The 26162-nt window shown below is 41.1% G+C and overlaps 2 protein-coding genes across 2 annotated transcripts in view; both read right to left on the reverse strand.

The window, feature by feature from the left end:
• afap1l1a (actin filament associated protein 1-like 1a) overlaps window positions 1-7426 on the reverse strand; it is a 28133-nt gene extending 20707 nt beyond the window's left edge. The window contains exons 1-2 of the mRNA XM_061079327.1: window positions 7366-7426; window positions 2671-2711 (exon numbers count right to left, since the gene is read on the reverse strand). Coding sequence (XP_060935310.1) covers window positions 2671-2680 — 10 coding nt within the window. The 5' untranslated portion in view covers window positions 2681-2711; window positions 7366-7426. The remainder of the gene's footprint in view (window positions 1-2670; window positions 2712-7365) is intronic.
• Window positions 7427-10665: 3239 nt separating this feature from the next.
• ablim3 (actin binding LIM protein family, member 3) overlaps window positions 10666-26162 on the reverse strand; it is a 44189-nt gene continuing 28692 nt past the window's right edge. Inside the window, exons 7-23 of the mRNA XM_061080247.1 lie at window positions 23684-23771; window positions 23455-23513; window positions 23298-23369; window positions 21441-21602; window positions 20552-20581; window positions 20278-20404; window positions 19496-19591; window positions 19111-19161; window positions 15797-15931; window positions 15502-15572; window positions 15090-15258; window positions 13911-13940; window positions 13637-13692; window positions 13417-13483; window positions 13297-13304; window positions 13082-13162; window positions 10666-11896 (exon numbers count right to left, since the gene is read on the reverse strand). Of these exons, the coding sequence (XP_060936230.1) occupies window positions 11783-11896; window positions 13082-13162; window positions 13297-13304; window positions 13417-13483; window positions 13637-13692; window positions 13911-13940; window positions 15090-15258; window positions 15502-15572; window positions 15797-15931; window positions 19111-19161; window positions 19496-19591; window positions 20278-20404; window positions 20552-20581; window positions 21441-21602; window positions 23298-23369; window positions 23455-23513; window positions 23684-23771 (1416 nt within the window). The 3' untranslated portion in view covers window positions 10666-11782. The remainder of the gene's footprint in view (window positions 11897-13081; window positions 13163-13296; window positions 13305-13416; window positions 13484-13636; window positions 13693-13910; window positions 13941-15089; window positions 15259-15501; window positions 15573-15796; window positions 15932-19110; window positions 19162-19495; window positions 19592-20277; window positions 20405-20551; window positions 20582-21440; window positions 21603-23297; window positions 23370-23454; window positions 23514-23683; window positions 23772-26162) is intronic.

The following is a 26162-nucleotide window of genomic DNA, read 5'->3' on the forward strand; positions in this document are numbered from 1 at the left end:
GGTGAGGGGCACATGTGGAAAAACTTATTTGGTTTGGAGGAGTAGTAAAGTTACACAAATTGAGGCGAGAGGGGGAAAACATGTTATGCCCACTGTTTTTATTGTAGACGGTAAGATGCTTCAGGTTATCATAAAACAGTCGGCAGATACCACACTCTATTTTACTCAGTGTAGAGAGGAGAACTGTCCATGGATATATATGCTTTGGATTGCTTTGTGGATACTACAGGTAGTATTCAGTCCTTGTTTTGACTTCAGACCCAAATTATTGAGTGGCACAACTGATTTCTTAGACGCAAACATCAAATTCATTATCTTAAATAATTCGGAGCATTGTGTCTTACTTCAAATATTCCTGTTAAATGCATGCATGGATTTTTACACATTAGTATGCATCCTGTAAATGAGGTGTGTAAGCATCCTGCAGTCAACGTCTAGAACTAATTTCTAGCTTGAACGTGTATCCTCTCTCCCTTTAATTAGGCCGCTCTAATGAGCTTGTCACAGGGAGACTAATCTAGTCTAAGTCATTAGTCCTCTCAGACGGCTGGGACGTTTCTATGGTGATTGGGTGGGAGAATTATGGGTTGGTGCACTCCCTGATCACCTGTTTAATCATTATCAGGCCTTTGAAGGCCAGCAACGGAGCACTGAAGCTTTTGATGTGCCTAAACACACAGAAATGTTATCAACTCAATTATCGTGGTGGGGCTTCTTGAGTCATCTATGGAAAACAACAACATTGTGTATAATGTGATGGTAAAAACAGGCAATAAGGAGTCTTTTAAAGCTCATAATGCCTTGAAACAAAGACATTTGGGTCAGAATGTGTTGTTCCATTGTTTGTGCTCATTTATCCTCTCAAAATCTTATGCCCTCTGTAAATCCTTTACTTCCTGCCTATCATGTCAATAGCTGGTCAGTGTGCCCATTTAGTGGCCCGATAGGATCAGGAATTCTCAAGGGGATTTCCTAGCTTTTCTTTCCTTTTCCATTTTCTTTTCATTCATTCATTCATTCTGGGACATACTCATGTTCCCACAGACCAAAGAAAAGCAGGTAAATCATTGAAATAAGAGCAGAGGTGGTGTAATCATGGAATAGTAGCACACAAGACTGTATATGTGCACAAATTTGTAACACTGGTCAGAGTGCTACGCTCTGCAAAATGTGCATCTGCTTCTCTCAACATGGCTTTCGGTCAATGGTCAAAGGTCACAAAACTGCTCATGATGGGGGCAATGTCCGTCTGTTCAACTTCTCTTCCGTCTCTCCCCCATTTTTCATCTCATTTATTCAAGTCCGGGATGGCACAGAGGGCTTGACTCAGCCTGCTGCCAGACAAAGGCTCTACAGTATTATTTAGATCCCGTATCTGCCCTGAGTCCTATGAGATCACCCCAATGCTATGTCTCGCTCAGACTAAAGTATTCACACACTGAGAAGATGCTATTCTGCAAGTGCAAGTTCAGCTTTAAACTGATGTTGCACAGACTGTGGTAATTTACACAGAACACACATGCACACAGGCCAGGAAACACACACTCACACACACATTCACAAAAGCACAAAGGTGAAAAGGAACTGCTTTGTTTCCTTTTGGGATTTTTTTTGTGTTAATGGGATGTTGACGGGAGCAACGGCTTCAGTCTTTCAGCAGAAAACTAGGACAACTCTTGAAATCTTAAAGCTGTTGTCTGAATTGAATTCTTCATCCAAATTCTCATTGATTATCTGAGGTACACTTTGTATTTTGTGTCAACTAGTAATATGAAGGGGAACCACCTATATACAAGCAAATTCTTAGAAAGAAAAAAGTTCCACATCAATGCTGTTGTAGTTTATTGTTGTGGTTTCATATATCTGTACACTGTCTTAAGACTTAACATCATTTCACCACCGTTAATAAATCACTTTTGAGTTAAAGTAATTTAATTATCTGCAGAATCAATAATCATGTTTACCGTCAGTTTTTAAAGAAGCGTTTGATAAGGGAAAAGGGATAAATAATATGTCACAATTTTCAAATATCATTACAACACAAATAATGAAGCTGAAAGGTAAGTTGTATATCATTAGTTGAAAAAGATGCAGGCGTAAAAATGTACCACAGAATTCACTCAGCACAATTTCACTACCAAATGGACATTGATTGTAGTAGTAGTAGTAGTAGTTGCAGACTACAACTTATTTATAGTTTGTGTTAGATCAATACTAAAAATGTATGATCAATTATTTGTTAGCTCAATAAGCTAACAACATCAAGAGAGTTCTCTGCAGATTAAAAGTCTCTATAGTGCAAGCACAAGTGAGTGTAGGCAGTGTGAAGACCAGGGATCAACCATTTTCTGTATCTAACTTTTTAAACAAACTTCTTGTTGATGCATTTAACACACTTACAGCTGTGGGGTAAGTAGAGAGAAGGTTTTACAGACTCAATAAAAGTCCAAAATCACATTGTCAGTACAATCTGTGCACTGTTCAGTTTGAACCTGGATTCTGCTTTACGCTTACAAAATACAATTTCTATACATTTATAATAACTAAATCATATATCAGTGCTAAATTATAGTTGTCAAGTAACGCTTAGCTCTTATTCTATCCACGAGACATATATTCACCCAAGTTTCTCCAATAAACCTTCCCTCTGAATATACTGCTTGTACGTACCTGTGAGCATATGAACCCCAGGCAGCGTCACCTTTCACCCTCTGCAACACAAGAAAAGATTTCTGAGTGTCACACACACGCTATAGACCCCTGCTGTAATGTTGTGCAGCATATCTCCATGGAAACACTACATCAACAGCTGTGCAGAGAATGACCATTGTCTATACATGGTGGACATGTGCACGACCACACACACACAGAGACACAAATACAGTGCACACACCTCAGACACATGAATCATGGTGATCTCCTCATTATTGGGTTACGAGGGGAATTCCACTTCTTATAGGGTTGGTCCACAGCGACCATAAATGATTTACAGCTCAATGTCATGGTGGGGCATATACAAATATATAATAATGTAAGTAATAAAAAAAGGTACTGTATGTAGCAGTGTCAGTGAGTTTGCACAAGTATTAATGTCTGAATTTCTGATCTGATAGAGAAATCACTACAATGCAACCGAGACAAGATGGCGAGCGAGAAGATCGGCGGACTCCGGTCGTAAGGGCTGAATCAACCATCCCTTTCAACCTGGACTGGACTTCTGCCACTGCCCGGATTGGACTTTACTCACTGCCAGAGTGGTAGGAGTATCAACATTTTCTTTTTTTTTAATTGAACTAAATAAGGATTTTGAACGGAACTTTATTTTGAAAAGACTATCACACCGAACAAGAGAATACAGGGAAGAAGAGTGAAGAGCTCCACTCGTCTAACCCCTCCTTTATTGTTTGAATTATGTGTGTATATGTTTATTAAGTTTATTATGTTTATGATATATACTTTATTTATTATGTTATTTGTTAAGTGTGTTCAGTAAAGTGCCGGCTTTGAATTTAAAGTACCTGATCTCTGGCTTATTATTTATGCTTTCACCCCACTCCTTAAAACCCAGAACCTAGAACTAGTCCAGTATTTGGCCCATTAGAGGTAAATGCTACATACTGTATGTAGCAATGTCAGTGAGTTTGCACAAGTATTAATGTCTGAATTTCTGATCTGATAGAGAAATCACTACAATGAAACTTATTAAGCTTAGGGGAGATTCCCCTTGTTTCCATGCAAGGCAGAAGTAGTGGACAGTGCTCTGCTGGAAACAGCTTTATAACAGAGCAGGAGACACACAGACACAGAAGCAGATAGATCAAACTAAATCAAAACAAACACATTCAAATTAAACAGGATGTGTTTTTAAAGCTGGGGCTGGTCAGTTTAACTATGTCAATATTAATTGTAACATCATTTTCATAACATCAATATAATAAAAGTCTGATATTCATCAATATTATGATGAGGACTTTCATTATTGATCAACTTCAGATTTGTAAAATGTTTTGCTTTTTATTAATAGTTTATCATTCTCTGGTCATAAGAAAGAGTTAACCAACACTGAGGAGCAAACATCTGTCTTTATTCCTTGAAGAAATAATAATGTAACACTCACAGATGATTGATATGAAATGTTTTACCTTGATATGATATTTGGTCACATTACCCAGCCCTAGTTTCTTCTGACTGGAAACCTTTGTCCACAATCAGGAGAATGACACCATTACATCATAGTTAGATTAGCTAAAACTGCTTAACACGCAGGCTGTAACATACTGGAACAGTCTTTAAACAATGTTAAACCATTTCCACAAACACTGCTTTTGTTGCGTGGACATGCAGATTGCAGAATACATAATCAGAAATGTGGTACACGTGCACACACAGTGAGGTCACTCACTGACCATCGGCTAGATGACGACAGCACAGTGCATTTTAATCCTACTCATTTGACCTGCTAATCTAAACCCAGTGAAAACAAGTTTTAATTCAAATGCCTACAATGCAAATCATTGTGAAAGTTCAAAGAAGCTCTCAACAAGCCTCAGCGGTATGCCAAATTAAAAGGAATTCTCTGTGTCCTAAATTACATGCACAGATTCTCTTTTTACACATTTCTCAGAGGAACGTTGATATGTGGAGCACTTCAACCATCTCATTAGAAGACAGGCATGGATTGAAAAGGGATTTCTGCAGCCGAATTGTGCTTACATGAGCAGTATGGTTAATTGACAAAGGACTGCAAAGTCCACAGCTGATCATCGTTTTGTTATATGCCAAGTATGCTCCTAAACAATTCTGACAAAAGCTGCAATTCATAATATCTGCTGGACTAAATCACAGACAATCCCAGCCCTGCAATGCATGTCAGCAGGGAGAGCCTCTCCCCTCTCACACCCACCTGATGCTCCGCTTCTCATGAGGTGACGGTGGAAACAAAACCTTTATCACGCTGCTGCTCCAGCTGGCTTGCACAGTGCATATTAAAATGCTCCCACCATTCAAGCTCATACCTGCCTCTTATCAAACTTACCAAGCTTGAACTTGTACAACTCCACAAAGTAAGCAGATAGAGTCGTAGACGTAACCTTTGAGACATGCTCACATAGGTAGTTACAAGGATATTAATTCAAACATCCGTAATCAATATTTGATTTTAATGATGTGTCAAATGGGTGCTACTTGTAAAGACAATCCTTAAGAGAACTATTAACTCACATTATCACTCTCTCAGCTTTTGTAGCTAAAATTAGTATTTATATTAATTTGACATTACAATGAATGAAAGCTTATGTGCTCTGCTTCCCAATTCAGGAGTCATGTCCTTTGGAGGATTTGGTCTACAAAGGAAGGGTCTTTGTAGGAAGAATAGAAAAATGAATCAGTCTGGTCTACAGAACATTGCGTCATCAGCTTGTCCCAGCCTTGCTGTTGAATTGTTGGCTACTTTGAGCCCCTGCACTAACCGCAGCTTGGTCCCCTGCGTAACTAGCTTGTTAGCTTTGCGTGGAATGACTCCATAAATAAGTTGGCCAGAGAAAGATTCATCTGTTGTATCCTTCGTTACTCTGAAATTTGTCAGATGCACTTCAAGGAGCCCTTGCAATGGGACAGCTTAGTTGCAACACTATAACCCAAACTTAAATGCAGCTCCGCAGGTTGCAGCCACTGAATTGGGATACAGCATATGTCTGGTAGGTGTATAATACTGTCACATTCACCATATCATTTAAAATGTTTATAAAATGATAATACAATATGTCAGAGTCAAGTTTCAGCTCATAGTGCTGCCCCCAGGTGGCTACAATGTCAATGAATTCTGCTTTAAAAGTTGTTGCTCAGACCAAGTAAACAAGAAGAAAGCACCATTTTGAGCGTATTTGTTATTGTTTGCAATTAATTTATACATTCGCTGATAACTTAACTAACCATTAGTCACTGTTCTATTGAACAAAAACAAAGGCTAAGTAGTTAAGCATTTGCCAATCTGGTCATTTAAAGAGCATACAAACAGTTGGGTGCTCCCTTGGGATCACCAGCCGTCACCATGCGTTTTCTCCTGCTGGGTATAAAACACAAAGCTCAGATAGACAGTCGGTCAAGCTAAATTCCTGCTTGTGTGTTGACAGGGATGCGAGTGACAGACTAAGGTTTCTATCAATATAGACAACAGCTACAAACACATCCCTTTAGATACTTTGTGTACACACTGAACAGACAGGTAACATCCACATACACTGACGAGCCAAGGAAGGATGGAACAGAGTTCAGTCCAATGCAGGAAAGACAGAAAATAATGCAACTTCAAATAAAGTCTCTACTTCTTGCATGTATGCGATGATATTATGAAAACAGCTGCAGGAAATAAGAAGACAGAAGATAGAGAACCATGTGCGGTTTGTCCCATTTCCTTTCACCTCCAGTCAGTCGAGTTAAACTGTCCATAAAGTTGATTCCTCATGATCACTAACACATGTTTACCTGCCGGGCGGCTCGCAGCGAGTCAGTGAGAGGCTCACACGTGTTTCCAGCTCTGTGAGCAGTAACATGATACAGAACATCAGCTGGAGTGTAACAAAAAAACTGATCGGACAACTTTAAATCAGCTGTAAACTGAAAGCCTCATAAACACTGCCATGGGCCACACCTCGTCCTGTAACTGCTGTCATTTCCAATCTTACTGCCAAAAGCCCACGAGGGGGCCACATCTATTTATTTGCTTTGACAATGTGGAAATATGTTGTGACGTACGGCTCCCAGAATAAAAACCCACATGCAGCAAAAAACAAGTTCTTATTCCCAGCTTTTAAAACACTGAAGATGTCCATGGGCCTGCATGAACGATTCTCTGCAAGTGGCGTGAAATATCAGAGATTGCCATGACAACCTGATCTCCAAATATATAATTTCATCCAGATATTTGAATTGACTCTGGGAGTGGGATTCACTTTCCCAAACAATAGTCAGTCCAGGATCAGAACGTGGCTTTAGCTCTTCAGCAGAAGAAACTTTCACATTTTAAAATGTGCACCACCAATCAACAGACAATTGATTTGATTGAAAATTTAAATTTCGAGAATATCACTGAAGAAGATTGTGCAATATGTCAGAGATTTAAAAAGGCTCAAACTTTGAGATGAAAAGTATAAACTGACAACTCTCCCTCCAGTAGAGAGTCACAGGTGTGAGAGGAAGGAAACACACGGTGGGCGTGTGAGAGGGTCTTCACCGTGTGTGTAACCCATTAACACATAATGCAAATCTCTACAACCACATGAAAAAACTGTGTAGAGACACAACACAGGGAAAACACACGTTTAACTTTTCTGCAGCAGAGATTCTGTACAAGAAAAGTCCACTTACATTTGTTGCCGCTTGTGTCCATCCCGCCGGGGAAGAAGTGTGAGGCTGTTGAAACGCAGCGCCGGACCATGTGTGTGTGCGTGTGTGTCTGTGTGTGTGAGTGTGTCTTTGTGTGTGTGTGTGTGTGTGTGTGTACAGTAGTTACTGGAGGCTGCTGCTTCTCTGCTGGGTCCTACAGTCTGCCGTCGTTAATCCACCGCCATGTTTTACTACACTAGCGCTCACTCACACACTCACACACACACACACAGGTGTTTTCCGATTACATCCCTGCGCGGCTATATGGGCGTGGTCATGTTGACTGACAGATCTGGGCGGGATGACTTCGGACCTGGCGTCTCTCTCATTGGTGCTTCGATTTTCTTCACGTCGGAAATTCACATGTGGGAAAACACGTCAATACCGCGAACCCGATAAATCGACCAACACCGGAGTTGGTTGTTGTTGTTGTTGTTGTTGTTGTTGTTGTTGACGTTGTTGTACAGAGGCTTTATAAAATGAAGAGTTTGAAATGTTGCTTGCTACAGTCAGATAAGTGATTTAGCTTCTAGTAGTAATTCTTGTAGTAATTTTACTGTTTCTTTTTTATTACAACTGCTACTATCTTTAACCACTATGTAGTACTTCCTCTGGATGTACATTGCATTACTTTCTGCTCTCTCAATACATTTTTTTTCTCTTTCGGTTTGCCCCACTGTCATCCTGTCCACCATGTGCCTTTTGACTGCTGCTATGTTTAACTGTGTACCATATTTTAAGAAGTTAATTTGTTGTGTACTTATATGTTCTGTCTACTCATATGATCAGAGAGTCTGAAGACTGGAAACAAAGTACAGATTGTGTTATAGATGTTGTTGTTATTCATTAGAATAATGATACAGTGTGCTATTTATACAAATGTTTAAGCTGCATATATAATAAACAGAGCTTTAAAAAAAAATACATAAAATGCTATTTGGGATTTAATGTGCGTTTATGGTGAAACTCTGGATGTCACGATGGACTTCCGACTGGACATGAAGGCGTCCTGCATGATGCTTCTCCTCTTCAAATCTTGGTGGAGGAGATGGTTGTCTTTAATGACCTTGGAGATGACCTCCCTGGTTTTGCTAAGATAATAGAATTGAAAGACTTATTTGACTTTCTGCAGGATTTCTCTAGGGGTGATCATGAACTTCAAAACCTGAACCCTGGAAAGCTAGACCAAAAATGTACTCTTCACCACATGGACTAATAACTATCAACTGTTATTAATGTTTGATAATAGTTGGCGATATATATATATATATATATATATATATATATATCTCATGTGTAAAGTTAATCTGTATTGTTGCTTTTTGCCTAAACATCCTGAAAGATGATGAACTCAGATTCAGTGAACCCTGGTGTAACAGCTGAGACTCTGAGCCGTCCCTCTCCACCCGCGCACAGAACTTGTCTCAACAAACCCCAGGAATGCTCCCACATTTCTTTAGTGTTACATTCATAGATGAGCCAAAGGTATTACAGCTTCCTCCTTGTTTTCTGTTTTAAACAATGGTGTTTTGAAAGCCTATACTCCAGCAGCCACTGGGACTCCTGAACTCTGTTTCTATTTCTGAAAGAGCATGTGAGGCAACACCACTCTCTGTCAGTAGGTCTGGTGTCATTTTGTTCTCATTCGATTGGAATCTGTCTTTTATGAAACAACTTAAGGGTCAAATAGCACAAAGACGAAATGTTTGCAAATATAAAAAGCTTAGAAGTTAGTACAAAGTAAGCAGATTACTCCTAATGAGAGCTGCTATGTTCTTACAGAACTACTGAAAACCCTTTTGTTTCATATTTTATCCTACAAACCCAGGGAATCATCATCAGGTGATATTGAAATGTTAACACATTCATTCCCACAGGATTATGTCATTTATTGTGTGAAAACAACAAGTCGGTAATACAATTGTATTTGTATAGAGCCACACCATAACAAACATTATGCAAAAGCCCTCTACATAGTAAGTATCAATGGAAACCGGTTGGCTTATAAAGTTATATACTTGTCAGAAGATGTAATCGATATCAATAAATTTGGCTTGTCCTCAATTGGACAATATCAAGTCTTTAACACATGATGAGAACAGTGTGAGATGTGGTAGAGTTGCATAACGGGATGATGGAAAGCAAAATATGTCTGGCCATTTAAGATTCAAGCAGCCTGTAGAAGCCAGAATTCTGTGTATAGGAGGAACGAAATAGCATAGAGGTGTGAAATATGCCTAATTCAGAGCCAAACTAATGATCATATGTGATGCTGAAGAAAGAAACATGTTTGTATTCATCAGTTTGAGCTCAGATAATCCTGTTTTATGGAAAGGTTGATATTTCTTTGGATAAAATGGTCTTTTTTTTTACACTCCTCATAAGCTGCTGTTCAACAAACATATGGAAAAGCGCACACAGTCAAACATAATGTCTTTGTATGATGTTGCTCCATCAATATTTATTTATTTACTGAAACCAGGGATGTTTGTTCGCGTTACACTGCCCCCACCTGGTGTAGAGGAGTAATGACCATCAATCATTAAACATTTTGTGGTGTTTTTATTTTTCAAACCAGAATTCAATTTAGAGATACAACTCCTGTGCTTCATGCTGTCTTAAATATTATATATGAAGAACAGTGTTGGTTTGATTTATTAAAGTATTACATCTTTAAAGCTCAGGTCATGTCAATAATTGACAAAATTAGTATTATGAATTAATTTATTTATTAAGAGGGATGCAGATAGTGAAATAATTTATAATATTACACACAAATAATATAATATAATGTATTTATTTTGTGAGCGTATTTGTGGTGTAGCTGTGGAATTGGAAAATTGCCCACTGGAGAAAACTGAACCTGGAGGAACATCTCAGGGGAGTCACCCAGGAGTTGGAGAAAAGACAGGCAGGTAAGACAACTTTTACATTTATTCTGCACAGAAGAGTCTGTCACCATATGATGGGTTAGGGAGGCTCTTCAGGCGCGCGTGCACACACACACACACACACCCACACACACACACAGAGAGAGACATTTTTCACCACTTATAGATGAAATATCATCCATCTATCTATTTATCTCTCTGTCTATCCATCCGTCCATCAATCCATCTTTCTATCCATGAAAGATGGATTAATTTACCTTACAGACATGAGAGTGGTCTATATACAGTAAAATATAGTAGAAATGAATGGCTCACAAATATAAATGAGAGGAGACAGATTCTGATTCAAAGTTTAATTTTTAGTGACAAAATCAAAAATAACAGTATTCAAAGGAAGTAAAGTCTTCAACACCCCTGGATCTTTATCAGTGTGTTAAATACCTTGCAGAGCGTTTTTTAATGTGAGTGAATATAATCTCTGAAGTTACAAAATTATTGGATTATCAACATCCCAACAGAATATAAATAATAGTGAATTAAAATGTATGAATGACTACAGTCCTCGTCCTATAAAACATTGAGCCAGAATTGTATTGCAATGAGCTGGAGAATGTGGAACAGGACTGAACTGATGTTTCCTTCATCTATTACATCAAGTGCATTTGCACATTCTTTTAACCACACAGCTGCACAGTGAACTGTATCTACTCATGGCCCTTCACTACTGGACCAGAACGTTACATGGAAGTGATCTGCTAATCCATTTAATTGCATCCTCACTTTGTTTTTTTTATTTTATTTTTCACACAAATCTATGCAGGTCACACAAACATTTGTATACGTTCACCTCGGATTGCTCTGTGTATTTTGTGTGTGTGTGTGTGTGTGTATCAATTAGTCTTAACCAGAGGTACACAGTATTAAATGTGGGAGAGCGAAAGCGGGGGAATAGGTAAACAAAACGCATCCTTTTAAACCAAAGCAAAGTGATGCTGTAGGCTCACATACTCATTCCTCTCATCTAATCATTCGCACTGATAAAGTGTCAGAAATGATATGCTGTATCTACATTCTACTCATTCAGATTGCTGGTGCTGCACACTCATAACTAAGAGAGCATTACAAATAAGGCAAAACCAAAATTCTCCTCAATGTGTTTTAGGTACTGCGGCTCTGGTCACAGACGGCCCCTCGCGAGGCCTTCCTTCATCCTGTAGGCTCAGGAAAAAGCACAACACTACAGTCTCTATTGCAAACACTCCACCCCGGCACAAAGCCTCAGCTGCACCACCTAACAGTCTGAGCATCATGTCTCTGTGGCCCTCCCTCGGCATCCCACAAGTCCACGCTGCTGTGACCAGAATTTGGTTCGTCGTATGAGGAGATCTAGAACAGGTTGTCAGCCATGGCAGTGACAGTGAGTCGAAGTCTTCTTCTCGCTCCTTCCTACAGTCAGTAAAGTCTGCGGCTCTGCTTATGGCGGCGTTTCGGTGGATGTGCAGACATCGCTAAAAGAGTCGAGCCTGCTTCTTCAGCTCGTTCCTCTTCCACAGAGCCAGGCGGTCGAAATCTTCCACTGTCATTCCAAACACTTGTACAAACTGCTCTGGGGACAGGTGACGCTGAGAACACAGTGACAACACACAGTTATAGGTCCAACATTTATCTGTTATACACTCTTTTATCAACAGGTCTGTAGATACTATTGAGAACATCAAGGTTAATTCCTTGCTAATATTTGTTAATATTCAGAGATACATTCACACATATCACCAGTGTCGGGCAATAACTGATGACATTAATATGTTATATGAAGTAATGCATTACAAAGAACTTGCCTTCATTGCTGTTTAGTGTGAGGGAGTACAATTTGAAGTCTAGTAATTACACAACAGCTGCTAATCCCAGTCATGCTACATTTGGGGCTCGACTTGTTAATTTCAAAGTTGGTTGATTTGCAAACGTTGCCACATGACTCACTTGTCTTTTAGAGATAGAGGGTGTTTCTCCATACGGGGCTGTCTGGAGCTCTGCTACTGTCTGGATGGTCAATTGTCCAAATTGTGCGGCGGCCTACTCGTTAAACTGCAATTTATTACCTAAGTTAAATAGTCATAACCCCAACGAGGATGATTTAATTTGTGTTACTTTAGCTCTCTGTCGGTTGTTTAGCAGGATTACACAAAAAAGGCTGAAAGGACAATCACCAAGGTGGAAGGATAAAGTGTGGGTCAGGGAAGAATCCTTTAAAATTTGGTGTGAATTGGGATATTTAGAGGACTGATATTTATGAGTTTGCGCAATTTGAGGCGGACCCACAAAAGATCTGGATCTAGTGAAATTAAATGTGGATTTATAAGGGGACTGAAGGTATGTCCTCTATTGAGTCATTCTACGTAGTTTCTCCATGTGTCGTAACATGAGGAGAATTTGACCGGGGCTGAGACCGGGGCTGAGAGCTGAGTAAAGAAAGTTGATTTAATTGAATTTAATTCCATTGCTGTAGTAATTAACTGAATGTTTTAAGTCAGTTGTCTTAGGCCAAAAACTAAATTAAGATAAAAAAAAAAAGAGAATATATAAAGGTGTCTGTATGTAAAAAATCTAAAAAATATATGAAAAAATATATGAGTTAAATTACAATTTTCTTTTGAGAGACTTTGGCTTGGGCTTGTCAGCCCTTTATTACATGGGTGTGGTTCTGCTGGGGACTTAAGGGTCTCTAAAACCTTGGCAACCAGTTGAAACTGGACCCGGGCCAACGTCTTCTCAGCACAGTTGAGCCTGAGGACACATTCATAACTCACCTCCAGTCTGGCTCTGTCTACGTCTTTGGGCACCCTGTTGCGCCCCCTGGTGGTGACAATGAGGGCTTCGTAGGGGTAAATCTGCAGGGAAGGAAAGGCAGCAATGCTTCATCAGATTTCAGGGACAAGGTTACAATAAGACTAAGATCATTCAACGTAGAGGCTTACATGCTCGCATGGAATTTATTAGTGGAGTAATTATGTTAAATCCTTACCTTGTACTCTGCTGGGAGAGAAAAAAACAGAGTCAAGTCAGTACAAGAGAAGAAAAGCAGCTTTGAATTAATTGCTTCAATCTAATAAGTGTTAGGTGATTTAAATGTATATTAAATTACCTCTGCTTCCCCAGTTGACCTCACTGGCACTGTCGTACTGGTACTGGTAGCAGTCTGCACTCTGAGGCTGAACAAGCATAAAGGGACAGTTAAGAACAGCCAGATGTAGGATAAAACACATTCAGTTTTAAAAGTAAAAGTTGAATCACAAATACATTAAGACCATGTAAGACACATAAAAAGCTAAAGTCACGTCATGTGTTACACGCTGCAGTCTTACCCTCTGGAGGACATTGCGTCTACATCCTGGCAGTGTGGCCGACTTGCAAACGAAATCTAAAACACAGAAAACAGATATAAAATAATACCAAAGCAGTTGCAAAAATCTTCATCCAGTTTGGTACATTAAAATCCGATAACAGTGACTTGATAATGCCAGAAGATGGCGCTCATGACTAATGCAAAAATCCCACTGTTCCACATAATACTGTGGTAACAAATTCATCAAACATTTAAAAGCAGCTATAGAATATTAACATAAATGATAAACTCACCAGTGTCAGTGTTGTACTGAGAGCGTGGAGCTGTGGAGAAATAAAACAGTTATGTATATATGGGATCTTCCTTATTGCACAACAACACAAAAGCTGCAGCATCTCTAATCTTCCCCTGCTCTCCCCATCTTACTCTGTAATTTTGATTAAACTCCCTAAAATATATTCAGAAAATTGTGGAAGAGATTTGACAGCCATCTGTCGAGTTTGTGGCTTAACAAAGAAACAGAAGAGGAGCAAGTTGGGCTCCCGTCAAGGCCTGGGAGGAACACAAAACATCAAAGTGGCAATAAGGCAGAAAGAGGCCAAGACTGGTTCAGGGGGAAAAAACTGAAAAACATACAATCACACCGGCACAAAACAAACCAGACCACACACTCCCACCATCTAATCGCACCACACAGCTTGTCTGGTTACAAGCCTTTGTTGCCTTTCAACCGCAGCCAGCAGAGTCCTGGTTCGGTTGTGTTCCCTCCCATCTGAGAAACAGCTTTAATGAGAGATCTTACCGCTCATAAATAAAACAGGATGTGGGACACCAGCTGTGAGAGCGAGAGAGCGAGAGAGCAAGGAACACGTAGCTACACGGACAGACGGATGCATTGATGGAGAGGTAAGAAAGTAGAGGGCAATTTCAGGATAGGGGGAAAGGAGAGAAAAAATATGAGAGAAGGTTGAAAGAGATGGAGCAACGAAGTATGTAAAGGGGTGACAGTTGGATGGAGATGAAGACGGACCGGTGTCTGAGCGTCAGAGGAAGAAACCACTCCGGCACTACGCTGTGAGACCAGCGGAGCTTACGAACAGAAACAACTCTGGTGGATTCACAGCTGGCCTGTGTGAACACCTGGTTGAACGCTCTGTAAATTAAAATGCTCAGAATGATCAGATAGCCTCAAAACGACGACGGGACACATCTGGTGCTGCTGCCGCTGCCGGGGCCACAACAGGTTTGGCACCAGCTGTTCTCCCCTCACAGCATCTTTCCAAGTCAATAAACCATCCGGCCTAAAGCAGCCATGACCTTCTGTGACCTGCATCCACAACCCGACGCCCTTGCCTCACACCCAGATGACAGTATATACGTAGAGGCTCATAAAAAGGCTGCACATTAAGATGTGGTAACCTGCCGGAACAGACAAAAGAGGGAGAGACATAGGGGGCAGGGTGGATCCTTACAGCCGTTGACAGTGTTGTTGTATGCCGTGGTGCCGTAGCCTGTGGTGTTGAGCGCTTCCTTGCTCCCGCAACGAGAATTCCTCGCGCTGCCCCAGGGGTCATTGTCATAGGAACCAGATCTGGCTTTCATCTCCTCCTTGAGGATCAACCTCCCGATGCCACTCCCGATCTGGGTGCAAGGAGAACAAGGAAGAGAAGCAGGCGGAGGGGGGAGAAAAATGGAGGGAGACATTAGGGAAAACTGCTAATTTAATGTACGGTGATTGCAAAGATGGTGAGAGAAGCAAATAAAGAAAAGGAGGGTAGTTTAAGCATCCCACGAAGAAAAGGAAGTGCAGTACTTATGGGTGTTCTGCGGAGAGGCTCTTCTTCATGTTGACGAAAGTGAGACATAAAATAATGAAACTCTTACTCTTTGAAGACTGTTACTCCAACTCTCTTCATCTCCTCCTGTCGAGAAGCGTCTTCTCGGCACCCGATAGGCTGAGCGAGCAGAGAGATGAAAGAGATTCCCTTGTTTGAATATAGAGCTCAGAGTGGAACGCAGTAACAGAGTGGGCGAGTGAATAAATATGACAACACAGAAGTACAAAGTCAACCTGCACTCCTACAGTATGTCTGTTTGGTCCAGTGGAAAATGCAAATAAATAAATGGGAGATAACTACGCAGCTTGTCGCTCTAAACCCTGTGAAATGATCCTTCTTACCCCTGGGGGAGCTGCTGTAGGGGTAGTAGTCACACTCTGACTGGGTGTATGGCTCAGGAGAGTAGGTGGACAGCCTGGAGGATCTGAGGATGTCCTCGCTGGTCCTGCTTTTGGTGGCTGCGTCCAAGTGATTGTCTGCGAAGAAAGGGATGAGTTAGGAAAGAAAAGAAAAGCAGACAAAACCAAATTCTGGAAAAGAGTAGCTGGGATTTTGGGAAATATGATGAGGAAGCTGGAGCAGGGGGAAGGCTACTGTAAAAGGAAACAGGGAAACAACTAGCCTGTTGCTGTACAGTTCAAAATAAAATGACCCGATACCAGCACATCTGAAGCGCTATAAATAACATGTCATCATGTTTGAGTTAAGGAGAAATATGCTGCTTTTTCAGTTTCTCTCTCCTCCTGTGTGTCATGTAGGTTCTTGAGTAGGTAAATGGTCTGAAAAGTATTAGAAAAATGTTTGCCAATTAGCACGACTGTCATTCTTTCTAACAAAGACAGGTAAAGCAGGAAAGGAGTCGAACAATTCGCACGCATGGGCCAACTGGCCAATCAGAGCAGACTGGGCTTTAACAGATGGTCATTCAATATGTTTTTTTTACCTTAAAGTATTAATAGTGTAGGATAAACATGTGAAATTTACTGTAGAATTTGTGAGTTGTGTCTGAAAGGACTCACTATATAGTCCTCTATATAATAGTCACTATAGTTAAAGTAGAGAAAAATGAGTGAGTGGAGGATTTTGTACAAATCCCAAGTGTTTCAGACAGAAGCTGAAAAGAGGAGCTGCAGCAATGGACACTATGAGGACAGCGATGTGTTTTCTGAGCATCAGAGCACACAAACCTTTTCAAGTAATGACCCAAATTAATATTATTAACCTGAATATAAGAATAATAAAAAACAAGGGGGAGTAGCGGTCCCTTCTCTGATAACTGACAACGTCACAGTGACAAAGTTACATGAAGTCGCTGTGCTCGATGTTTGAAAAGATTTTTTGTGCTAGCTGTTTCCACATGCTCCTAGTTTTCAATGAAAAGATTTTTGCAGCATATTATTTCCATCACCCTGGTTTTGTAATCTTTTGTATCTTCTCTGGTTTTAGAAGATATAAAATATCAACCAGCAAGCATTACAGGTATTGCAACATGGATTTAGTTACTATTCTAATGGGCTACACTAGCTGTTTTCCCTTGCTTCCAGCCTTTATGCTCAAAGTATCCGGACTCCATATTACTTCATATCAATGGAGAGACATGAGAGTGGTATTGATCTTCTCACAAAGCTCTCAGCAAGAAATCAAATCCATGCATTTCCCAAAATGCCATTCTATTGCCCCAAGACTGTCACCGTAGTGTGTTCAGGAGGAAAATGTGTCAATGAACATCACAACAGCGAGAGAATTACATTCACCGACCAATCCACAGTCATCATCCCACCATTCCTGTCAGAGAAGATCAATATTTCAGCCAGCGGCATGAAAATAGTCAGTATTAACACGAGTTCAGTTACTGATCGGCTCGTGGCACAAGGTGGCTTCATGAGTGGTGTGAGGCGATGATATTGATGTCTCTCTGCACTAAAGCACAGTCAATGGAAGTCAATGGGGGTGACATGCAGTGTAATGTCAGATAGATCGCTCTTCCCTCTGTTAGCCATTAGCCATGCGGGCACGGTCCATGATCCATTGAATTCCTATACACATGATGCACCATGACACCAACGGCAGATGTTCACATCTTCCTCTGTCACTGGACGTATGGTTATACATTATCCTGACACATGGGATCACAAACACCGACCACGCACAGACGGACATATGAGATATATATGAGTCTATTCCACGGACAGTGAGTGAAACAGCGAGATGAGGGAAATACTTACAGCGGCAAGGTCACCGGGTAAAGTGGAGCAGAAGGTGACGGGAAGGGAATAAAGTGATTGGGCGCAATAAAAAAAAGTGAAAAGGAAAAAGTGAAATATTATTGGAGCATCCCAGAGGGAGATGTGACAATGTGAAAGATTTGCTACCTGTACGGAGCTCAAGGACACACTCAGCAAAACAGTGGTGGTGTTATACAGACCCTTTTCTACACAGGTAGCAAACTTGTTAACTGATTAGTACGCAACGGGCCATTGATGCGCACAGCAACTCCACATGTCTGTTGTGAATTTAAATCAATCATGTTTAGTGCTGAAACAAGAGGAAATAATCATCAGGATCTGTTCAGGAAGACATTAAGTACGAGCAGGGATCAATATGACTGATGGAGAAGTGTTGGCTGAATGTCAGAGTTTTAACAAGGTGTGTTGAACTTGCTGTGTACAGCAGATGCTGAAGGTGCATTACTTCCTGTGACACATTATGGCCGGTGATGTACTAATTGTAGCTGACTAACAACGAAGGGTGAGGGTGTCGAGGGTAACTAACCCACAAATACCAACACACACGGTACAGAGTAACATGCAGGACAACAGGAAAGATAAACGATTCTCCATCAGGGGATTTGAAGTCTTGTGAGCTGAGATTCCCACTGTCATGTGACGAGGGGATAGTGAAGATTGTCTTATAAATGTTTATACTCATTGCACGCGATCCAGACTGCCAAACTGCATTTAAGTTTAATGACTTGTAAAAAGGAGAGAGGCAAAAATAGCTTCTTGTGTAAGCAGCGCTGCCATGCTAACTGACTGAGCGACAACATAAATCCACATGATTAAGGAGTCAGACTTCCCCTTTTCTGCAAAAGTGAGCACAACAGTTGCCTGCAAAATCCTTTAAAAACACAACCACACTATCCAGTAAAACACACACTGGTCACTGGCTAACCAGGTTAGACTGAGGAAATAAAGAGAAGTCTCTACAGTAAATATAAATTCAAGTGGTAATGCATTTTTCCACTGTGTTTTGTTGCACTGCTTTGTTCTACTCTGCAGAATTGTGTGTCCTCAGAGCCCAAAGTACTCAACACTTGTCAAGCCAGCAGGCAAGCACGTGTGTGGCTTGTGGCATGTCGCTCCTTTACATTACTAGCGCAACAAGTCCATTTAATCGTTATAATCAATTTTAGAATAAGTCGTACGAGTCGAACTCTATTTCAGATGTGCATTTGAGATCCTTTCCATTGATCGCTTGTTCGGCGGCTTCATTTTCAACCATAACTGGGACTTCAATACTAAACAATGTTGAAGCACAAGGGGCTGTTGAAGAACATCGACAGGTCTGTGAACACATCTACACGGAGAACTCAAACACAGCAGGACTAAACTGACAGCAGGACAGGCAGGCTAAGGCGGGGCTAACTGCACTGTACCCGTTCTCTTATAGATAGGAGGCTTCCCGTAGATGCTGGGGTCCCCTGCGGCTGAGGAGAGAAAGAGGAGATGAAGAGGTGAAACGAGGGGGAGTGAGAGGAGAAGGTGAGTTTCTGGCGTAGTGATTGGACCAAAGAAGGAGAGACGGTGGAGGTCTATGGTTTTAAAGGAAGGTAAAGACGCAGTGTAAGGGAAAGAATATGCCAGAGCAATTATGAACGCTATAAAAATACGACAGTCACATTTGCAAACCCCCGCCTTCCCACAAAACTAAAAGTGACCTTTCTGAATAATTTGCATTAGTGAGTAATGGCTGACGTAATCTTCCCAGGGCAGTAAAAAGAAAAGAGTGTGTAAGGCGATGAGGGGATGTGGAGTTCCTACCTGGTACATGAAAATGTTTAGGGGGCTGGTTTGTGGTGGGTGTGCTTGGCCGGCCCTCTTGGCTGTAATAAGGTGAACTCCTGCCACTCTCAGAGCCTGCAGCCAGCCACAGCCAATCACAGCAAAGGAAACGTGAGCGTGAAAGAGAGGACCTCGACACATGCAGATGAAAACTAAACAGCTGAAACATTCATTCATATTATAGAAGGGAACCTTTCCACTTGTGTAATGACAGAGGTTATTGATTTGCCTGTGGTTATTACAGTGTCAATGCACATGTGCAAGAGTTGTATGAAATGACAGCAACTGAGCGGATGCGTTAGTATTTTAAGGAGAAGTGAAACAGCACTCTGCGCTAATGCTGCAGATTTGTTGATACTGATATCAGGGCATATTTGTTGCATATGTATAGGCATGTATATAAGGGGCAAACTCATGGACCAGAAAAGCTTTTTTAACCTAATGGATTTTGTAACCTTTAACCAGAACCATATTAGCTTCCAGTCCAATATTCAGTCATTAATTAGGTTAAGATAAATGGTTGCTGACATTAGCTTCACACTAAGCAGACAGATTTTAGAGTGGTATCAATCCGCTCAACTTATTCTCAAGCAAAATGTTAGATAATCCTGTAATTGACCTCTATTACAAACAAGAATTCCTAAAATTCAAAAGACAATTATGAGCTCAGAAACGTGGTGAGTGCCAGTTGATTTAGTATGTTTATTCAACAGATTCGTGCTAAGCTCAGAAGTTACAAGCAGAAAGCTTCCTCAACTCACCAGGGTAGACATAGTGCTGCGGAGAGCGAGGCATGATGGGTGACATGCCTTGACGACTAAATGTCGGCGAGTCTATGTAACCTGGACTGGAGCACCGCCTCTGCTTGATATCCAGGCTGTCATAGTCCTACAAAGACAAAGAGGATTTATGAGAGGGGAGAGAAAAGGAAGAGGCAGGGGGGAGAAAATAGCTTAGTGACAGGTCACAATGAGCTCACTTTAAAACTCGTCCTGTAAGTGCTCTGTAAATTACCCAGGGAGAAAGAATGCTTACCTGAGAATAGGGAGAGAGCGTCCCGAGCGACTGGAGAATCAGCAGAGAGAAGAGAATTGTTATTTGTTCTATAGCATAGGAGGGGATGAAATATTATACATCACGTGTTATCTTTATTAACGGGAGACAAATAAAAAAAGCAGTCCTCAATATATCATTTGTGGTGGAGTTTACTGCATGGAACAATGATATATTACTCTAAGGTCTGTGTTAAGTTCACTACTTAACTTTATAAATCTCTTTGGTTTAATCAGTGCATAAACCAACAAGTATATTTCACCTCATGCTAGGTGGTACAAATATTCCTTGTTTGGGCTTCGTTAGGGAGATTTAGAGGTGATGGTGGGTAAATATAAATCTTTTATTTAGCAGTATTTTCCCCAAATGTTCCAATTTGTAATAAGCCAGATATAAAAAATGCATCGTCTGCATATTGGCAGGAAAGTTCACCCTCTGTAAATTCAAACAAAGGCTAGAAAATGTACACTATAATGTCAAGCACATTATTTAGATTTAATTAACAGACCTCTCTTAGAAAGACCCACAACTTTAACAGAAGTTTGGTTAAACAGTCATCTTGATTTTATGTCCCTATAATTATGTCACCATGTTTTATGGACAACAATATCCTCAAGTTGACAGCTGAGTAAATACTTTCAGTAATAGTTGTACCTTAGCAAATTATATGCTTTCCATCCAGTTTTCCATCAATTTACCAAATAAACAAACAACAGACAAAAATACAATAAATTCTTAGATTTTCATCTCAATAAATAAAAAATATCACATGATTGAGTGTTATGAGGACATACACTTCAACTGCACCTAAAAACCGTTTCTTCTGCAGTGATAAGACCAATGTTTGGCCCGGAGTGTGTGACAGTAGTACCTCCCCATAGCTGTAAGTGTCTAGCCTGTCATCAGACGTGTATCTGTGGTAGGGCTGGTATGAGGAGGATATGAGGTCTGGCTGTTGGACCTGGTATATGGCCTTGATCTTTGGCAGGGCAGCTAGGTCCTTATAATTTAGGATCTCATTCTCCATTCTGGCCTGGAGAGAGGACAAATACACACATACATACACCCACCACAGACATGAACCACAGCAACAAGACCCAACATCAACCACAAGGACAACACACAGTAACAAAGTACAATGGAAACTCCAGCAGGGGCCTGATCATGCAGCAGTCAGAAGCGATAGTGATGAAGCACATGCACTCATCAAAATTGCACATGTATGCTGCAGAACCTGACAGCAGTGTAGGCTGTTGACCTTCGGAAGCTCAGCATGTATGACCATGTACTATAGCAAAGCAGAGTGAGGAGAGGGCGAGAGCATGCTTACACTGCACTCCTCCCTCATCCATCACCATAAACAGAAAGGTCATTGATTATGAGACGAGAGCAGGGCAGGGCGAGGCAGAGAGTGCCGACTCCTGCTCGCATGCAGACAACACTTGACATGCTAAAGCTGGAGACGTGCAGAAACACTCAACCAGCAGAATACAATTAGGCCGCGTTCCACATCTGACTGAAGCTTTGTTACCGCCGCCAAGGAGGTTATGTTTCCACCCCTGTCAGTTTGTTTGTTTGTGTGTTTGTTGGTTTGTTTGTTTGTCAGCAGGATTATGCAAACATTTGTGAATGAATTTCCATGAAACACGTTGGAAGGATGGGACATGGGCCAAGAAAGAACCCTTTCAGTTTTGGTAAGGATTAAAACCAAGGAGCAGATCTAGGATTCTATTTTTCACTTTCTTTAACACTATTTAAAAATGTTTGTTGATTTCTCATTAATTAATTTATTTGGTGCGGATCCAAATACAAAATCAGATCTATTGAATTTGAATGTGGTTTCGCAAGTGGACTTTTGAGCATTAGCGGAGGTATGACTCCACCGAGTTGCATTCTAGTTTTTGAAATGGAACTGGTCTAACTGTGGAGTGATAATCTTCTCATAAACCTGGCATTTTCCTTTTCACACAAATACACACGCGCGCATGCACATGATGTCTAGGTGAGTAGGTTAAAACTGGGAAAATTTGATGAAATATGAAAGTTAAACAAAAAAATAAAAAGGCTTTATCACTGAAGCTTTATAATTAAAAACTCAGAGTTCTTCATCAGAAGTTCAATCCACAGGAAAACCAATTAAAGTTAACAGCACAGGACCGAAACCCTGAGGAAGATCATTATAGACACATAAACACATGTTGGTCTGGTAGAATTGGTCTTGTGTTAGTAATTATTTATTTATTGCACTTTAATGAAGCACCCTAATGTGATTTCATTCCCTTCCTTATGGACAGTGTTTAAACTACAAGTGCATTGGGAGTGCCTACTGTTCCAGCTTGGTGTTTGATCAATTTCACCCACTGGTGGCACTGATTGCAAACTTAAGGGTTTAACAGAGTTAATAGGAGTCATCCTCTGGAGACTCTTGAGTTTTGGTACAACAATAGCTGTAGAGAATTCTCAGTCTGACGCCATGCTATCAGAACTTAACAATTTTCCGAGTTTGAATCTTCATTTCTGATTGTTTTAAAACTTGCAAATATAAATACTTTTAAAGGCATCGATGATCATCATAGTTAGTGAATAACACATGCATATTGGTGCCTAACATCTCTGGCCTATGGGTAGTGCTTGTGTCTCTGGTGAAGCAGTTGTGCTTTTAAGGGGAGGCTCTTGCCGGTAGCAGCTGTACAGAGGGTTAAAAGCTGCAGACTCACAGGTTACTTACACATATGACCCTGCTGGGAGAGCCCACTGACGAGCCCGGGGGAGAGATGGACGTCTCCGACAGGCGCCTGTGCTGTGAGATACAAACACACAAAAGTAGAGGTGGGGGCACGGCTTTGAATTTTCTTCTAACATTTTAATTTCAAATTCTGTCTCACCCTCAGTCTCCTCTCTGCTCTGGCTAGTTGCTTGCATAGTGGGTGCCACACCTCGAATCCTGAAGAAGAGAGAGACATATTGGTGTTGGGTGTTCTTAAATACCACACATTCGTCCTCACCGGCACATGTGTGTGTGTGTGTGTGTGTGTGTGTGTGTGTGTGTGTGTGTGTGTGTGTGTGTGTTGTGTTTGTGTGTCAGAGTGTGGATGTATTGGCATCAAGTTTCACCTGTCAGGTACATTTCCTCTCCCTCTTTAAACATCATGTTACAGCGGACACAGCGGGCGCAGGTCGGATGGTACTGTTTCCCTCCAGCCTGAAAGACAAAAAAAGAGATGAGAGGAGAAGAGAAAAAGAGGATTGTGACTGAACCATAGGACTGAACAAGTATTATCATTGTAAACAGCAGGCCAGCATCTATACATCTTTTCTGCCGTATATCTCCTGACCACCATTGGCCTCATTATATATACAGACATCATTGTGTAGCCCGTAGCTGTTTCATCAGCATGCAGCAATCACATGATTGCACCCACCATCCTTTCTCCCCCCACGCCATAATTAGAGCAAAGATCCCTTTAGGTCAGTCACATGAAGAAGAGTGCTGGAGCGTATGTACGAGTGTGTGTGGGAGAGACAGAGGGAAGTAGGTGGCCATGTAAGTGAAGGACACGTCCTTGGACGGTCAGCGGGACCCCGAGGGACCACAAGCCCAAAACAACGGCCACAGGGGAAATGGACACAGGAAATGAGGCAGTGTGATGTCACAGAGACGTGCCTGTCCATTAATCTGCTTCGCTGTCGAGATGTCTCACGCGTGTCCGAGGAATGAGGCGTGGCCCCCGTCCCATCACCTCTACCTTCCCTGACACACCATTAGAGACTTTCTATTTATAGAGGCACCGCTGACAAGAGGCCCGCTTCAAGGGGACCTGAGCGGCTTCATCCGAAACCCACCCAGCGTGTGAGTCTGAGTGTGTGCGGCGGTGTTATGTCATTTTCAAAGTATGTTTCCTAATACTGTCTCTCAGCTGCATTTTAAACAAGCACTGCTTCCCTCTGTCTGTCTCAGGTTACCCTGAAAGGAAAAACCAGCAGAGGATGCAGCATTTCCGTCTCCTGTCTTCCGAGCAGCAGCGAGTTTACCGACTGGGGTCGTATAGGTATCAGCTCGGCGACTGCTGTTGTCATTTCTAATGAGGCGCCCATTCTCCCCGGTGACATTAATAGGCTCCTATATTTATTGGCAATGAAGGAGTGAGGAGGAAGAGAAAAGAAGAGAAACTAAAAAAGAACGGTTCTGGGCTGCTCTGTCTTCTGCTTCCTCTCTTTTTGTCTCCCTGTCTCCGCTTTCTCTAAAACAGCTCATTACACTAACAACCTTTGGCTCTGAAAAGTTGGACAGAAGAGGGAACAAGTCTAATCATCAACACAGTCACTGACACAGACAGATTAGTCTGGTTTTCAGTGATGCAAAGTAACTGAGAGCATTGACTGAAGTATTGTACTTGAGTACAATGCAAGTACAACCTTGATAATTTTAAGTTTTTTTCACCTAAAACATGGAAAGCTGAAAAAAAATGCCACGATTTAAAGTACTGTCCCTTCATGGAACTATAATCACGTAGAGCTAAGACAATAAGTTGATTTATTGATTTGACTGACAACTGTTTTGACAATGGTTTGTGTTATTTTGCAAGCATTTGTACCTCTGCCAAGGAGGTTCTGCTTTTGCTGCGTTTGGTTTTGTTAGTTTAGGATTTGTTTGCCTGTTATTTAGCAGGATAACACAAAAACTACTTGACTGATTTCCTCAGAACTTGGTGAAAAGATGCAGTACAGGTCAGAGAAGAATCCATTCAATTTTGGAGCCGACTATGAAGGACTTCTTTTCACTTTCTTAAACATTGAGTTTTTTTTCAGAATTTCCACAGATTATTTGAGAATCATGGATCTTGATAATAAAAAAGTCTGACATGTTTAGGGGACTGATATTTATGAGTGTGTGAAACTAGCTATGGATCCAAACAATAACCTGGATACAGTAAATTAATTAAGTTTAATAGGAGGGACTTGGCGTAGATATGCATTCTCTGAGTGCCATTCTTGTTTCAATAAGGTAAATGTGTTTTTTATATTTCTGGGGTTTGACTGATGAAAATAAGTCAAATATGTTAATTATTTTTAAATATGCACATTTCCATTAAAAGAGTAATAGCTAAAAAAAAAAGACAAGTACCTTGAATGAATACTGCAGCTGTGAAAGTGCCAACCCATGATATCTATATATTATTGTTACCCTAAATGTAAATGTCTGGGACGGGAGTGTGTCAAATCAATCGCATGCTGGATCTTAAAGACGTGATATTATTATTATATCACAAATTGACGGGCGGAGAGAATGAACGCCAAGCACTCAAGTGTTTGCACGTTGAGTGAGCGAAAGAGAGCGAGAGAGAGCGAGAGAGAGAGAGAGAGAGAGAGAGAGAGAGAGAGAGAGAGAGAGAGAGAGAGAGAGAGAAAGGCTGAAATGTCCCATGTCTATAAATAGTCCAGAGAGGCTGACAGTCAGGAACAAAGCACTTTACACCAGACATTCTGACAAGCTAGAGGAGCACAGGGACAACAAGGCCCGTTTGTGTGTGTGTGTGTGTGTGTGTGTGTGCGTGTGTGTGTGTGTGTGTGTGTGTGTTTGAGGGAGTGTGTG

Source organism: Limanda limanda, chromosome 10, assembly GCF_963576545.1.
Source record: "Limanda limanda chromosome 10, fLimLim1.1, whole genome shotgun sequence".
Lineage (NCBI taxonomy): Eukaryota > Metazoa > Chordata > Actinopteri > Pleuronectiformes > Pleuronectidae > Limanda > Limanda limanda.